The 14,721-nt window shown below is 44.7% G+C and overlaps 1 protein-coding gene across 3 annotated transcripts in view; it reads right to left on the reverse strand.

Annotated features, from left to right (window-relative positions):
• Positions 1 to 5,680: 5,680 nt before the first annotated feature.
• The window catches only part of IQCF1 (IQ motif containing F1), a 37,491-nt gene continuing 28,450 nt past the window's right edge, over positions 5,681 to 14,721 (reverse strand). For 2 of the 3 annotated variants that reach the window (XM_063602396.1, XM_003818783.4), the window contains exons 4-5: positions 8,780 to 8,842; positions 5,681 to 7,279 (exon numbers count right to left, since the gene is read on the reverse strand). In XM_063602396.1, coding sequence (XP_063458466.1) covers positions 6,833 to 7,279; positions 8,780 to 8,842 — 510 coding nt within the window. In that variant the 3' untranslated portion in view covers positions 5,681 to 6,832. Of the gene's footprint in view, positions 7,280 to 8,779; positions 8,843 to 9,266; positions 14,716 to 14,721 lie in introns of those variants that run through there. The other variant, XM_063602397.1, reaches the window with a different exon arrangement.

Raw genomic sequence — 14,721 nt, forward strand, 5'->3', positions numbered from 1 at the left:
GCTGGAGTGCAGTGGCATGATCACAGCTCACTGCAGCCTCAACCTTCTGTGCTCAAGTGATCCTCCCACCTCAGCACCCCAGTAGCTGGGACCACAGGCACATACCACCATGCCCAGATAATTTTTGTATTTTTTAAGAGATGGGATCATGCTATGTTGCCCAGGCTGGTCTAGAACTCCTGGGCTCAAGTGATCCTCCCGCCTTGGCCTCCAGAAGCGCTGGGATTACAGGTGAGAGCCACTGTGCCTAGCCAGAAGTCTCATTTTCTAATAGGTGGGTATTACTAATTTGCATTTACTGATTCGTAATATATCTGGCTTATTGCTATATTATTTTGTACTCTAAATCTATCATTTCTCTTAAGATTTATTTTTATTGTCCTGTCTTTTGTTGGATTAACCAGGTTTTCAGGGAGTTTTGAGATGGGTGAGGTTTTTTTCTTCCTACTGTTTTAGAAATTGTGTCAGATATTGTGAGTTGCTTACCCATACTGAGTCCCACTTCATCACTAAAAAGAACTGATTTTATTGGGGTTAGCAACATGCGCAATTAAAGGAATAGCGTTTCTCGGCCTCCCTTGCGACTGGAGTGGTCACGTGATATTTGCTGGCCAATGAGATGTCAGCAGGAGTCGCTGGGTGGGCCTTCTGGGACACCACTTTAAGGAGCCAGGCTGGGCTCAAATGGGCCTTTTTCCCATTTCACCTTAACCCTCTTCTTCCCTAGAATGTGAACTTGATGGCCAGCACTCTGGTAACCACTTTGAGAGCATGAGGACATGGGTTATCTCCCCAACATGGTGGGGAGGTGGTGCGGAAACAGTAGATGCTTAGTTCTGTGATGACATCATGGCGCTGTCCACTGAGCCTGGACTGTCCACTCTCAGACTTCTTTTAGGTGATGTAAACCAACCCTCTAATTTGTTTGACTCACTGTATTTTAGATTTCTGTGTTAGCTGAATGTAGTTTCTAACTTACCTAGACGTTATATACCTCGTTGCTTTTCTTCTAGTACTTGTTAACACAGGTTTTATTTTGCCTATGGAGCATCTGAAGCAAATCAGTATCACTTGGGCCTCAAATTAGGCAAGAACTTTAGCCCAAGTTCCTTTTCTCCATACAGTCTCCAGCAACCTCCCATGTTGCCATCATTTGAGAAATAGACATATTTTATGGAAATATACATATTTTGGCCAGACGCAGTGGCTCACACCTGTAATTCCAACACTTTGTGAGGCTGAGGCAGGCGGATTGCTAGAGCCCCGGAATTTGAGACCAGCCTGGGCAGGATAGTGAGACCCCATCTCTACAAAAAATACAAAAATTAGCTGGGCATTGTGGCATGCACCTGTAGTCCCAGCTACTCAGGAGGCTGAAGTGGAAGGATCGCTTGAGCCTGGGAGGTGCAGCCTGCAGTGAGCCATGATCCAGCTACTGCACTCCAGCCTGGTGACAGAGAGAGACCTTGTCTAAAAGAAAAAAAGAAATATATTTTATAGGAAAATCTTATTCAGTCATAATAATAAATGTTATTGGCATCTGTACTCATCACTACGTCTTGTGCCATTCTCCTGGATTTGTTTTCCTTTGTCATGGAGTTAATTTCCCAGAGTTACAGTCAGAGACTTCTGATGTAGACTAAATTTTGAATTAAAAGAATGCCTTTCACTTTGGACTTACAATTGAATGACATTTGGGGTAGTATAGCATTCAATGCTCACATTTACTTTCTCTCAGAACATTGGGAGTGTTGCTCCATTTTCTCCTTGCACTCAGTTTGATGCTGAGAAAGCTGATGTGAATCTGAAACTTGTTCCTTAGGAGGTGATGTGTTGATTCCTTTTCCTCTTTAAATATTTAAGTATTCTATCTTCATGAGTTATGAGATTGTGCTGTGACCTGTGTGAAGCTCCATCTGTTTTCCTTCATCTTTTGAGAGCAAGTGAGTCTCTTTAAGCTCTGGAAAACTCATCAATGCTTTGAATGTTTCTGCCTCCATCTCTGCAATTTCTTTCTCAGCAATACACAGTCAACCATGACTGGAACTTCTGGATCAATGCCTCATTCTTTTATTTATTTTCTTTAAGCTTTTTCATTTCTCTGACCTTTTGTGCTACACTCCAGGAGGATTCTTCACATCAAAATTTCCACTCACTAATCCGCGCTTTATACGTGCATTCTGCTATTCATCCCATCTACTGGGTTCTAATTTTGACAATCATTATTCCTTTCTGAGATCCATAAATGGCTTTTTAATAAGGGCTTGTTCTTTTGTATCTAAGATGTCTTCCTCCACCCAATGAGGATATTAATTTCTCAAGTCTTTCCCTTGGTTATCAGGTTTCTGCTTACAGAGTTTAAGAATGCTTTTTCCTGCTATTGGTTTCCTCCAAAGCTTGGTGGTTCTTGTTTGGGTGCTTATCTTTGTTTTTAGATTAGCCTATTGAGTGCCACATCCCTGACTCCATGGATTGCAGGGGAGGGGGGAGGCAATACTTGGATAACATCAGGGTGAGTTTATGATTCTGCGCTGAGAAAGATTCTTCTGCAGAAAGTTGGGGCTGTGGCTCCACTCTCTCTCTTTGCAATCAGTGTTGTTGCTGAGAAAGCTGAAGTCACCCTGCCTTACTCCTTGGTGGGTAAGCCATTGGTTTTAATTCCTGTTTAAATGTTTCCGTATTTTGGAGGGGCGCAGTGGCTCACGCCTGCAATCCCAGCACTTTGGGAGGCCAAAGCAGGTGGATCACCTGAGGTCAGGAGTTTAAGACCAGGCTGGCCAACATGGTGAAACCCCGTCTCTACTAAAAATACAAAAATTAGCCGGGTGCAGTCGTGGGCACCAGTAATCCCACTTGGGAGGCTGAGGTGGGAGAATCGCTTGAACCCGGGAGGTGGAGGTTGCAGTGAGCTGAGATTGTGCCACTGCAGCCTGGGCAACAATAGCAAAACTCACCTCAAAAAAACAAACAACAAACAACAAAAAAAACAAGTTTCAGTATCTTCATTCAGTTTAACTTCAGCCATAACATATTTTGGGTTCCATCTGTTTTCACTCATCTTGATGCCGTTGGTCAACTGTCTTAAACTGTAGTTCTTTCTAAAGAATCTCATTAAAACTCTCACTGATGATGGGAGATCCTCTCATTCATGCTTGCATGCTCCTTCCCTCCATTCTCCATCCTTTCTCAGAAGCACACATTCGACCAACAGTGGAACTTCTGGGTCTTCCATTTCAGTGAGGTGGCCTGTCAGGGTGGGACCTCTGTGGGTGGTCCTCTGGGCAGGGTCCCTGCTGTGCAAGGGTGTCACATGGCACCAGGCCCTGGGGGGTCACAGAGCCCTCTGCCGTCAGCCACCGTCTTGCCAACTGTGTAGCTCAGCAGAGAGCTGGCTGCTCCTCCTATGGGCACATTCCAACCAGCGCCCTGCGGAGCCCACAGCCCTGCTGTCCCTGGGCCAGCTACCTCCAAGCATGGAGAAACTGCATGGCCACTCTTGCCTTTGCCTTTGCCTTTTCTAAAGCTTTAATTTATTGTCTTTCAGTTTTTCCACATATACCTTCTGTCTTTTAGGGATTCCGCATGCTTTCCATTCTCTGAAGGCCCCCTTCCTATATTTTAGGCACTAGTACAAACTTTTGAAATCAATGTATTTTTTCCTGTTATTCCTATGAATTTGTAGTGGGAGAGGAAGGCCTGAGCCTCAAACATTTTGATTCATTATTTCATGAACAATTTCCGGATCTTCTCTGTGGTTATGCTTGCTTGAGGTTTGAGGTGAAAACGTTGAAGCAGATGTTAGCCCATGATTGAGAATTTTCTTCTGCAGATGCTTTGTCTCCTTTTTTTTTAATTGAAAATTTAGTTTTCTCTTGCCCTTGCCTTCATTTTTTTTTCCCCCTTTCCTTCCTGAATCACTCCATCAGTCTGAAATCCTCAGGCTGGGCAGTGCAACATAGCTGCACCAGGGGGAAAGAGAGCCACCATGGAACAGAGCCAGGTAAGGGAGGGTCACAAGACAGAGGAGGAAAGCATTGTTCTAGGAGGGACCAGTATGGAACCCAGGCAGTGGGAGGAGGAGTTCACACAGGGATGTAAGTCCATACCAGTAATAGCGTCATATCGGGCAGGATGAGAAGGGCATCCTTGGTGGCATAGACCATCAGAACTTGAGCACAGTGAGGAGGATATCCACGCAGAGGGTAGCCTGACATTTTGTGTCAGCTCAGGTTGGGTGAAAGAGCATTTACCCCAGTCATCAGACCAATGTGGGGAGCCACAGCCTGAGCCACAAGAAGAGGACAATAGACGGCATCGTATATCAGAGATCAAGAGAAATGGGCCAGTGTCTCTGTGAGAGAGGGGCCAGCAGTAGCTGTGCAGAATTAGTTGCACAAAGGGAAGATCAAATAAGAAAATGTATTAAAGATCATGGGAGCTAGGGGTGTCACTCTCAGAAAAGAAGAGGTAGAAATATGGAAAGGAGGCCAGGCACAGTGGCTCACACCTGTAATCCCAACACTTGGAGGCCGAGATGGGTGGATCACTTGAGGTCAGGAGTTCAAGACCAGCCCAGCCAACATGGCAAAACCCTGTCTTTACTAAAAATACAAAAATTAGCCAGTCGTTGTGGTGGCCGCCTATAATCCCAGCTACTCGTGAGGCTGAGGCAGGAGAATTGCTTGAACCAGGGAGGCGGAGGTTGCAGTGAGCCAAGATTGTGCCAGTGCACTCCAGCCTGGGCAACAAAGCCAGACTCCATCTCAAAAAGGAAAGAAAAGAAAAGAAATATGGAAAGGAGAAAACTAGAGTGAATTCTTAAATTTGGGATTGGAGGTATCAGTGTGAGCTCACAGATTTCCATATAGATAGGCACAAAAATGAACACAGATATAAATGTGCGATGCTTGTGCATATACACAAACATGTATTTCCTGGCTCTGTCCACTGAGGAGGCCTGGGAGTGGGAGTACCTCAACAATGATGAGCATGCCTCCATGTGCTCTGCTGGGCCACTCCAGCTGACCCCAGAATTGGCTGCTTTTTCCATGGCTACCAGTATTTAAGGCTTGTTTGTGACCCCCTTCCTTGTTTTGATGCTGATGCAGAATTATTTTTTAGCTTTATTGAGGTATAATTAACAAAGTTAAATACAATGTAGGTGTACAAACTTGATGTTTTGAAGATGCTAGTTTTTATGGTGCTTGACTGTTTACCCTGGAAGGTGGGGAAGGTTAGCACCAGTTCGCAGCTCAGGACACTGGTCTCAGAGAGGGGAAATCACTTGTCTATGGCCACAGGGCAATGAGAGGTGCAGCAGACAGAGGTCAGAGCTCTGTGCTCTGATACTCTGAACACAGGACAACAGGGGCAAGGAGAAAGACAAGAATCCTTCAGAGTGGGTATGAGAGACCCAGGCCCTGAATGAGACACAAGGGGCAGGACATGGCAGGACAGAGCAGGAAATACAGAGTTCATGCCCGAGAGCTAGAGCCTGAGACTTCTGGGCAGCGTCTCAGAACATCTATGAGCTGAGGGACCGGCTCTCCAGGGCACAGTCACTGAAGCAGGGCTGGACATAGGGCTGTGACCCAGACCTCAGACTCCCCCCTCTCTGCAGGGAACCACAGGACAGGGACAGCAGTGTTGACAGGCAGATGTTCAGCCTAATCTTAACCTCTTTTTTTGTTGTTATTAATTTTTTAATTTATAATTGACAATAATTATACATAATTATTGGGTACAATGTTATATTTCAATGCATGTATATATACTATAATGACCAAATTGGGATATTTACCATATCCATCACTTTAAACATTTATCATTTCTTTGTAGTGACAACATTCAAAATCTTTTTTTAAGTATCTAGAAATATATACTACATTGTTACCTGCTAAATGGCAAACAGGTATATGAAAAATTGTTCAACATCAGCAATCATCAGAGTAATGCAAACCTTCACCTCTTATTTGGCCCTTATCATCACCTGGGCCCCAACCCCACCCCAGCTGGCAGCATTTCACAGGGAGGGACTTTCAGAGGAGCCAGCTCTGCCTGGATTGGCCCTTGCAGAAGTTGGGCCAGTGGGGAGGGTAAGGAACACAAAACTAATGCTTCCTCAGCTCCTGCAGCTGTGATAGCCTGAGGTCTAACACTCACCAGAGGGTTGGGTTGGCAGCAAAATGCCCTCTCTCCCACCCCCTTGCCTGTGGAACCTCCCATACCAGCCTGGTCTGGAGGAAAATGAGTCCTAGCTTTCATACAGGGCTCGAGGGCAAGGGACAGTTGGGGTTTGGGGTGAGGATGAGGACTTGAGTTATGCTAACAGCTTCCAGTTTGGGTCTCAGATTCTTAGAAGCCAAGTATAAGGACATAGCCCCCAGTGCAGCAGGGAGACAAGATCACAGGGCTTGGGGTTGGGGGGCTCCTCTCAGTCCTAGAGGTTGGGGAACAAGCTCTGAGCAACCAGACCCAGACGGGTGAATTCCTGGAGAATGTGTTGCCATTGCCATGACCATCACCCGCCAGGCTTCCATTATACCAAGTCCTAGGGAGGGTGCACTATGTACACAGAATGATGTAAATACGAATGATGCTCCATGGAGTTGGCCAATTGACGGGTCTGTACCCCCAACTTTCCTTCCTACGGCAGACATTGCTAATCAATCACAGTCTCTGCTCAGTCTAGAAAAGAGGCTGAGAGTCCTGCTCCACATGAGGCCTCAGACAAGCCCTGCCCATTCCTCAGAGCTGGTATATGAAATGCCAGATATCTGCCATCCATTGCTCTGACCTGAAGCTTGTCAGAGACTATCTGGAAAAGACCACTTCATTCCTTTATTGAGAAGGGAATACACTCTGTCACAACGCAAGGACCTGAGTCCAGCAAGATCTCCAGCTGGAGATGCAGCTGGTTGGCTGTGACTCTGTACTGGCCCTTGATGAACCCCCGGGAAGCACAGGAGCGGCACCTCCAGTAAGCCTGGATGATGCGAACAGCATTGAGCACCTGGCAATAGCGCCTGCGGATGCGCCACATGCGGGCCTGGGACTGCAGTGTGACTGCTGCCCACTCCTTCCGGGAGAAGGCCTCTAGCGCTGCCCGCCGCCTCTTCTTCAGAATCTTGGACAGTATCAGCCGCCACCAGCACTGAATGATGCAGGCACTGAGGGCTGCGTGCAACAGTGCCCGACGCACCAGGGTGCCCCGCCACCAGGCCTGGATCTTGGTGGCTACCGTATCTTTGTCAGAGAGCTTCTTTTGGTTTTCTGGGGGCTTTCAAGAAAAAAGAGGGACCTTCAGAGAATGCTCCCCACTGGCTTCAGCTCTGGGGTGTGCCAGGAAAGGCCCTGATTCCCTATCAGCAACTGTCTCTTTTTCTGGAATTCAGGAGCACTGGGCAGGGCACTGGCTGGAACCAGAAGATCAGGTAGATGTCCTGCCTCTGCCATCCTCTGGTTGATAGCCACAAGCACAACACCTTGCCCCTGGGTCTCAGTGTCCTCCCCATCTTAGGGCACACCTGCCCTGGCTACCTCACCCAGTTTTCCATGGACCTTGTTGACCAGCAAGAACACTGTGATACAGGGTCAAAGGGTTACCATGTTCCACCCAGGCCTGATCCTTTCTTTCAGACCCCTTCCACCTACTGGAGAAGTCACATCCTTTGCCGGCCCTGCCTTCTCATCCCTGACAACCGTTCATAGCCACAGCCTGTTCTCTCCCTCTGTCATGTCTGAAGACTAAACCCTGATTTTTTCTATGTTGCCCAAATTCCTATCTAAGGGGTCTGGGGAGTCATGCCCCACAAATCATAACTTCTCATCAGATGGGTTTTATTTAACCCTATATATTGTGACTTATTTTCAAACCTGACCCTGGCATAACATTACCAGACAAGGAAGAAAAATATTTTATCCCAAAACATGTTTCTCTGCCATATTTTGAAATGGCCCTGCAAAGCTGTTCTTTATGGAGGAAAATTTGCATCTGAGTCTCTATTAACATAGCTAGATCTTTTTCTTCCAGACCCTCTCAATCCTAAAGAGATTAACTAACATCTGAATAGGAAACATTTGTCCTCTGTTGTCTCTAAGGGGAGACACTACAAGACTTCAAAAGAACTTTGGTCTCCACAATCTTTTATCTTAACCCAAATGTTCCCTTTCTATGAATCTCAGGTCTTTAGACAAACTCAACCAATTGTCAGTCAAAAGATGTATAAATTCACCTGTAGCCTGGAAACACTGCCCTCTCCCCAGCCACCACTACGAGTTTTCCCACCTTTCTGGACCAAACCAATGTATTTCTTAAATGTATTTGATTGATGTCCCATACCTCTCTAATTTGTATGAAACCAAGCTGTGCCTGGACCACCTTGGGCACATGTTCTCAGGACTTCCTGAGGGCTGTGTCATGGACCATGGTCACTCATACTTGGCTCAGAATAAATCTCTTCAAATATTTTGCAGAGTTCAACTCTTTTCTCTTTTCGTCAACATGTCATAGTATTAAAAGTTCCTCCACCCCAAAGTTCAAACTTACATCTCTTCCCTATCATCATTTTTCTTAACTTTCACATTTTAAATCTTAATTCACAAGCACATATACATGCACAAGCTCAAACACGCACGCGCACGCACACACACACACACACGCACACACACACACACATACTTCTAACTGAGCCCAGCTTCCCATATCATGGTCATTCCATTCCACCAGCACAGCCCCCACATCCCCAGCCCCAGCCCTGTGTGGTTTGGGAGGTCATACTTTTTCTGATTTCTCATTGGCATTGTCTACTGTCTGTGTCTCAACCAGAACTGGAGTTTTAGCCTGAAAAGGAAATGGGGAAAGAGAACAGACAAGATTGAGTTTATTTCTCTTCTTAGCCCAGCACTGTTAGATATGAGTTCTAAATTTCTCTTCAAAGAATCAGTATGTCAGTATGTTCAATTCTTTGCCTTCTACTTTTAAACTTAACTTCCTCATAAAGCAAGATTTTTCGATTACCGGCTCCACCCTGACTCATTCCCATTACCTGCTCAGTCTCCACCCTGACTCATTCCGATTTCCTGCTCTGCCATAACCATTTTTCCTGCCAAACCTCTCACCCCATCACTCTCTTTAAATTAGCCGATCAGAATTAGTTTAGCCTGTGCGGTCTAACCCTAGCCAATAGGGGAACGACACAGCAGCAGGGGCCACGGGCATCAGGGATAAGAACCCCTTCCCCTCCCTTGTCCAAGTGTGCACTCACCATTGCTCCATCTGAAAGGGCGCATCCTTCTATAGAAGTGCATTGCCTTGCTAAGAATTAAAATTTATATTTGAGTGCTATTTCTTTTGCGGCACCGAAGCTTTACTTATAACAATTTGGGGGCTCGCCTGTGATTACATTCCCCTCCGGGGGTGGTCTCTGGTTCTCCATCGTGAGGAGGCATGCCCCACCCCCTTGTGGCAGCCTCAGGGGTGAAAAATCAGGACCCACCCAGTGTGAGGAGTAACGCAACGCGAGCTCTCAGCAACGCAGAAAGAAACTGGCCAGCAACCTAGCTTAAAGGATCCTCACATACTGCGGCAACAACTCTGTGCACAGACCAAGGAAGGAGAAGCTGTGGGAGCCGATAAAGTACTTCCTTGGTGGTCAAATTCTGGAGGGCTAAATGTGTGTGCGTGAATGATCACAAACAACCCTACTTGCAGTGTTGTTCGTGTGGACAGTGACGAGTCCTACTGCTCGACGCAGTGAGTGGGTCCTCTGTGCAGTTCTGTAGCTACCTCTTACGCTTAGGGCGGATCCTGCCTTGGGATTTATACCAGCACGCCAACACTAAGGCAAGACGCCCCCTGGTTTGAGGGGTTGAGCCTTCCGGGGCAGGCAAGGCGAGACGTCCCTGCTTTGAGGGGTCGAGCCTTCTACAAATTTCAGGGGGTTGAACCTCACACAAACCTCCAGTAGTAAGAAAAATATTCAGAACACCCCTTTCCTTTCTTCTTGAGGGAAGAAAGAGTAGCTCCACTCCCAACGGTACCTCCCCTAGGGGAAGGGGAAGGAGAGGGAAGAACAATAGTATAAGCGGCTGGCAGAGGCAGGGAAAGACCAGCAAAGAGGAAAGAGAAACTGGGAGAGGAAGTCAGAGAGAAACACAGTCAGAGAGAGAGAGAAAGAGACAGAAAGACAAAGAGGGAGTCAGAGAGAGAGAGAGATGGAAGTAGTAAAGAGAAAATAGTGTATCCTCTTCCTTTAAAAGTCAGGGTAAATTTAAAACCTATAATTAATAATTGAAGGTCTTCTCCGGGACCCTATAACAGTCCAATACCACCTTGTTGTCAGTGTAAACAAGGGCATAGCCCGAAAGCACTGAGGCCACTGACAACCCGTAGCCTTCTTAACAAAAAAATCCTTAATCCAGGAACCTGCGGGTGGCCCAAAGGCATTCAATCTGTAACGGCAACTGCTTTGCTAACAGAAGAAAGTAGAAAAACAAGTTTTAGAGGCAACCTCACTGTGAACACACCTCCTCAGGTCAGAATTATCCTAAGTCAAAAAAAAAAAAAAGCAAAAAGGTAGCTTACTGACTCAAGAACCTTGAAGTATGAGGCTATTGTGTTAGAAAAAGATGGTTTAACATTAACCACTGAAAATTCCCTTAACCCAGGTTTCCTAACTGGGGATCTAAATCTTAATTACCATACAAAGGTCCAACCAGACCTACGAGGAACTCCTTTCAGGACAGGATGATAGATGGTTCCTCCCGGGTGATTGAGGGAAAAAGACACAATGGGTATTCAGTAAGTGATAAGGAAACTCTTGTAGAAGCAGAGTTAGGAAAATTGCTCAAACCTGCAAGCTGTTTTGCACTCAGCAAAGCCTTAAAGTACTTACAGAATCAGGAAGGAGCCGTCTATACCAATTCTAAGTTAATATGGACTGAACAGGTCTTATTAATAGCAAAGAATAATTGAAATCCCAAACTTACAAGGTTTTCAACAAAAGTAAAGTTGGCTAAAAGTTAACAGTGTAACATGTATTATCCTAACTTCTAATCTTGTGGCCTTAGACAGTCTAGTCCACAGGCATGAAGGAAGTTCGCATTGGAAAAGAATGGTTATCATCTTCGAGGAAAAAAAAGGGGGTGGGGGGAGAATTTATGTAAAAAGGGATATTATATGGTAAATTCTTGTCCTAAAATAAATTAACTGGTTGTTTAAAGAAAGGGGTGTTTGCAACAAGTCAGAAAATTGAGGCATGTTGAAGAATTATCTGTGAAAGTCATGAAAAAAAAGTTTTAAAAGGGAATTTATGCAAGAAGTGTTGTATAATTTAAAAGTAATTAGGCCTCCTGAATGTAAAACTATTGAAGAAACAGTTTATGTGCAAGGTGTGTAAGGAAAGTAAAATATACCTTTGGTAAAAGGATTATAAGGAGGCATAAGAATGTGGATTTTTACCTACATTAAAAGGTTAAAATTTTTTTTTGTTTTAAAGGTTTAAGCAAGTTTTGAAACGTTAATTGTAAAGGAAGTTCTGTGTATAAACATATTGGCTGAAGTTAAAAGGGTATCATCCAGTTTTTCTGTGAACTGGACATTAAAATAAAAGCACAACAGGTTTTTCTTAAAGCATTAACCTGCTCTTTAACAAAAATTATAAAAGATTAAAAACATTCTATAAAATTCTTACCTTATGGTCAGACATCAAAAATTGGATAAATATGTCTACAAGGTTTTATTAAAATTAAGTTTAACATTAATAACACACTTAATATAAAGGTGAAATTTAGCTTATCTGGTATAAAAATCATACAGGAAGCTTGTCAAATATAAAATGGTGTTTGGCTTTCTTTGGTCTAAAAACTAATAAAAATAGGTGCTAAAGGAAATTTCTCAGTAAGAAGGCACCAAGGACGATAAAGTCCACTGCTGATGTCCCCACATTTAAAACAAAAGGTCAGTTTCTTAGAAATCATATACTCGGTTTATCTTCCACTTTCCTTTCCCTCAAAACTGAAAGTCTTTTAGCACAGGTACCACCCCTAGAATTTCCGGTAAACCAGCACCAGCCTGAAGATCACATTCTCATCAAAGGGTGGAAAGAAGGAAAACTGCAGCCAGCCTGGCAAGGACTCTACCCTGTGCTGCTAACCACTGAGACTGCTGTTGTACAGCGGAAAGGGGATGGACTCACCACACCTGAGTCAAGAAAGCGCCACCCCTTCCAGAGTCACGGGCCATAGTCCCAGGGGAAAACCCTACCAAACTAAAGCTAAGAAGAATTTAAGTCTCTTTCATCTATTCTATTACTCTTTCTTCTTTCCTCGCTCTATTGCTGACCATCTAGTTATTAACATAACCAAGTCAATTTCACTTCAAACTATTGCATTTGATGCTTGCCTTGTTATACCCTGTGGGGACTTGCCAAGTCAAAGACAGCTCTCTACTTCAGAAAAGTACCTCTGTCCCTCCTGACTCTCCTCAGACTGGGCATTAGTGAATTGGGACCATTTAATCCTGGGAGATTTTGATAAAGACCCCAGTGTCAACCAGGAGTCTTGCCCCGCGATGTAGAGCTTTTATACCATAGTTGGTCCAGGGTTCTGTGGACCACTAAAGAGCAAGGATGGACTGCCCCAACCGGTTTTTGTAATTTCCTAAAACCATACATTCATCTTACTAGAGGGACAGCCCCCACCTCCCACTAACTGTCAGCTAAACCAGTGCAATCCTATACAGGTTATTATCTTGAATCCTCAAAGTTCTTTCCCTTTTCTAAGCCAGTTCCCTTCTTTAAGCCAGTGTTATGGTATGGGGGCTGAGGTTTCAGGGACAGACCCTATTGGATTCTTTGAAATGCATTTCTTTGAACCCCCACCGCCTGCACCTTCCTCTAAGCCTTCTTCCAAAACCTCTCACATGGAACAATTGCTCCTCCTCCATCTAACAACAAGACCAAGATAGCTATCGTAGAAGCGAAAGACTTAAAACAAACTTTGGCAATTAAGACAGGATACCAAGATGCAAATGTCTGGTTGGAATGGATCAAATATTCCGTCCGCACATTAAACAAAAGCAATTGTTATGCTTGTGCACCCAGCAGGCCAGGGGCCCAGAATGTCCCCTTTCCACTAGGGTGGTCCTCCAGTTGACTGGTTGTGGGCTGCATGGTAGCTCTTTTCCAGGATTCTACAGCCTGGAGTAACAAGTCGTGCCATGCTCTTTCTCTCTGCTATATTCCGAAGTCTGGCACCCTGTGGGTCGGCCCCCGAGGGTCATCCAGCTTCCATCTCCCAATACTAAGTTCACTTCATGTCTCTCACGACAGGGAGGAAACTTAGCATTCCTTGGAGACCTGAACGGATGCAGTGAGCTTAAGAATTTTCAAGAGCTTATCAATCAGTCAGCCCTTGTTCATCCCCGAGGGGATGTGTGGTGGTATTGTGGTGGACCTTTACTGGACACTCTGCTGAATATCTGAAGTGGCACTTGTGTTTTATTCCAATTGGCTATCCCTTTCACCCTGGCATTTCATCAACCAGAGGAAGGAAAAATAAGACATCGTAAAGTGAGAGAAGCCCCTTATGGGTCTTTTGACTCTCACATCTATTTAAATGCAGTTGGAGTCCAGCAGGGAATACCAGATCAATTTAAAGCCTAAAATCAAATAGCTGCAGGATTTGAGTCAATATTTTGTTGAGAGACAATTAATAAAAATATAGATTGAATAAACTACATATGCTACAACCAACAGCGATTTATTAACTACACTAGAGATGGTGTTAAAGGAGTAGCTGAGCAATTAGGGGCTACTAGCCAGATGGCTTGGGAAAATAGGATAGCCTTAGACATAATAATAGCAGAAAGAGGAGGAGTTTGCGTCATGATTAAAACTCAATGTTGTACCTTCATCCCAAACAACACTGCCCCTGATGGAAGTATAACAAAGGCATTGCAAGGTCTGACTGCCCTGTCCAATGAGTTAGCCAACAACTCAGGGTTAAATGAGCCCTTTACAGGATGGCTAGACAAGTGGTTCAGTAAATGGAAAAGAATTATAGCCTCAATTCTCACTTCCCTGGCAGCCGCAATGGGTGTATTTATTCTTGTTGGGTGCTGTGTCACACCATGCATCCGTGGGTTGGTGCAAAGAGGCTCATAAAAACAGCACTTACTAAAACCTCCCTTAACTATTCTCCACCTTATCCAGAGAAGCTTCTTCTTTTGGAAAATCAAGCAGAACATCTAAGCCAAGACATGTTAAAGAAGTTTAAAGAGAAAGAGCTGTAAGGAAATGCAAGAGGAGAAGTTGTTAGGTATGAGTTCTAAATTTCTCTTCAAAGAATCAGTATGTCAATATGTTCAATTCTTTGCCTTCTACTTTTAAACTTAACTTCCTTGTAAAGCAACCTTTTTCAATTACCTGCTCCACCCTGACTCATTCTGATTACCTACTCCCCCCTGACTCATTCCGATTACCGGCTCCACCCTGACTCATTCCAATTACCTGCTCAGTCTCCACCCTGACTCATTCCGATTTCCTGCTCTGCCATAACCATTTTTCCCACCAAACCACTCACCCCATCACTCTCTTTAAATTAGCCAATCAGAATTAGTTCAGCCTGTGTGGTCTAACCCTAGCCAATAGGGGAATGACACAGCAGCAGGGGCCATGTGCATCAGGGATAAGAACCCCTTCCCCTCCCTTGTCCAAGTGT

Source organism: Pan paniscus, chromosome 2, assembly GCF_029289425.2.
Source record: "Pan paniscus chromosome 2, NHGRI_mPanPan1-v2.0_pri, whole genome shotgun sequence".
Lineage (NCBI taxonomy): Eukaryota > Metazoa > Chordata > Mammalia > Primates > Hominidae > Pan > Pan paniscus.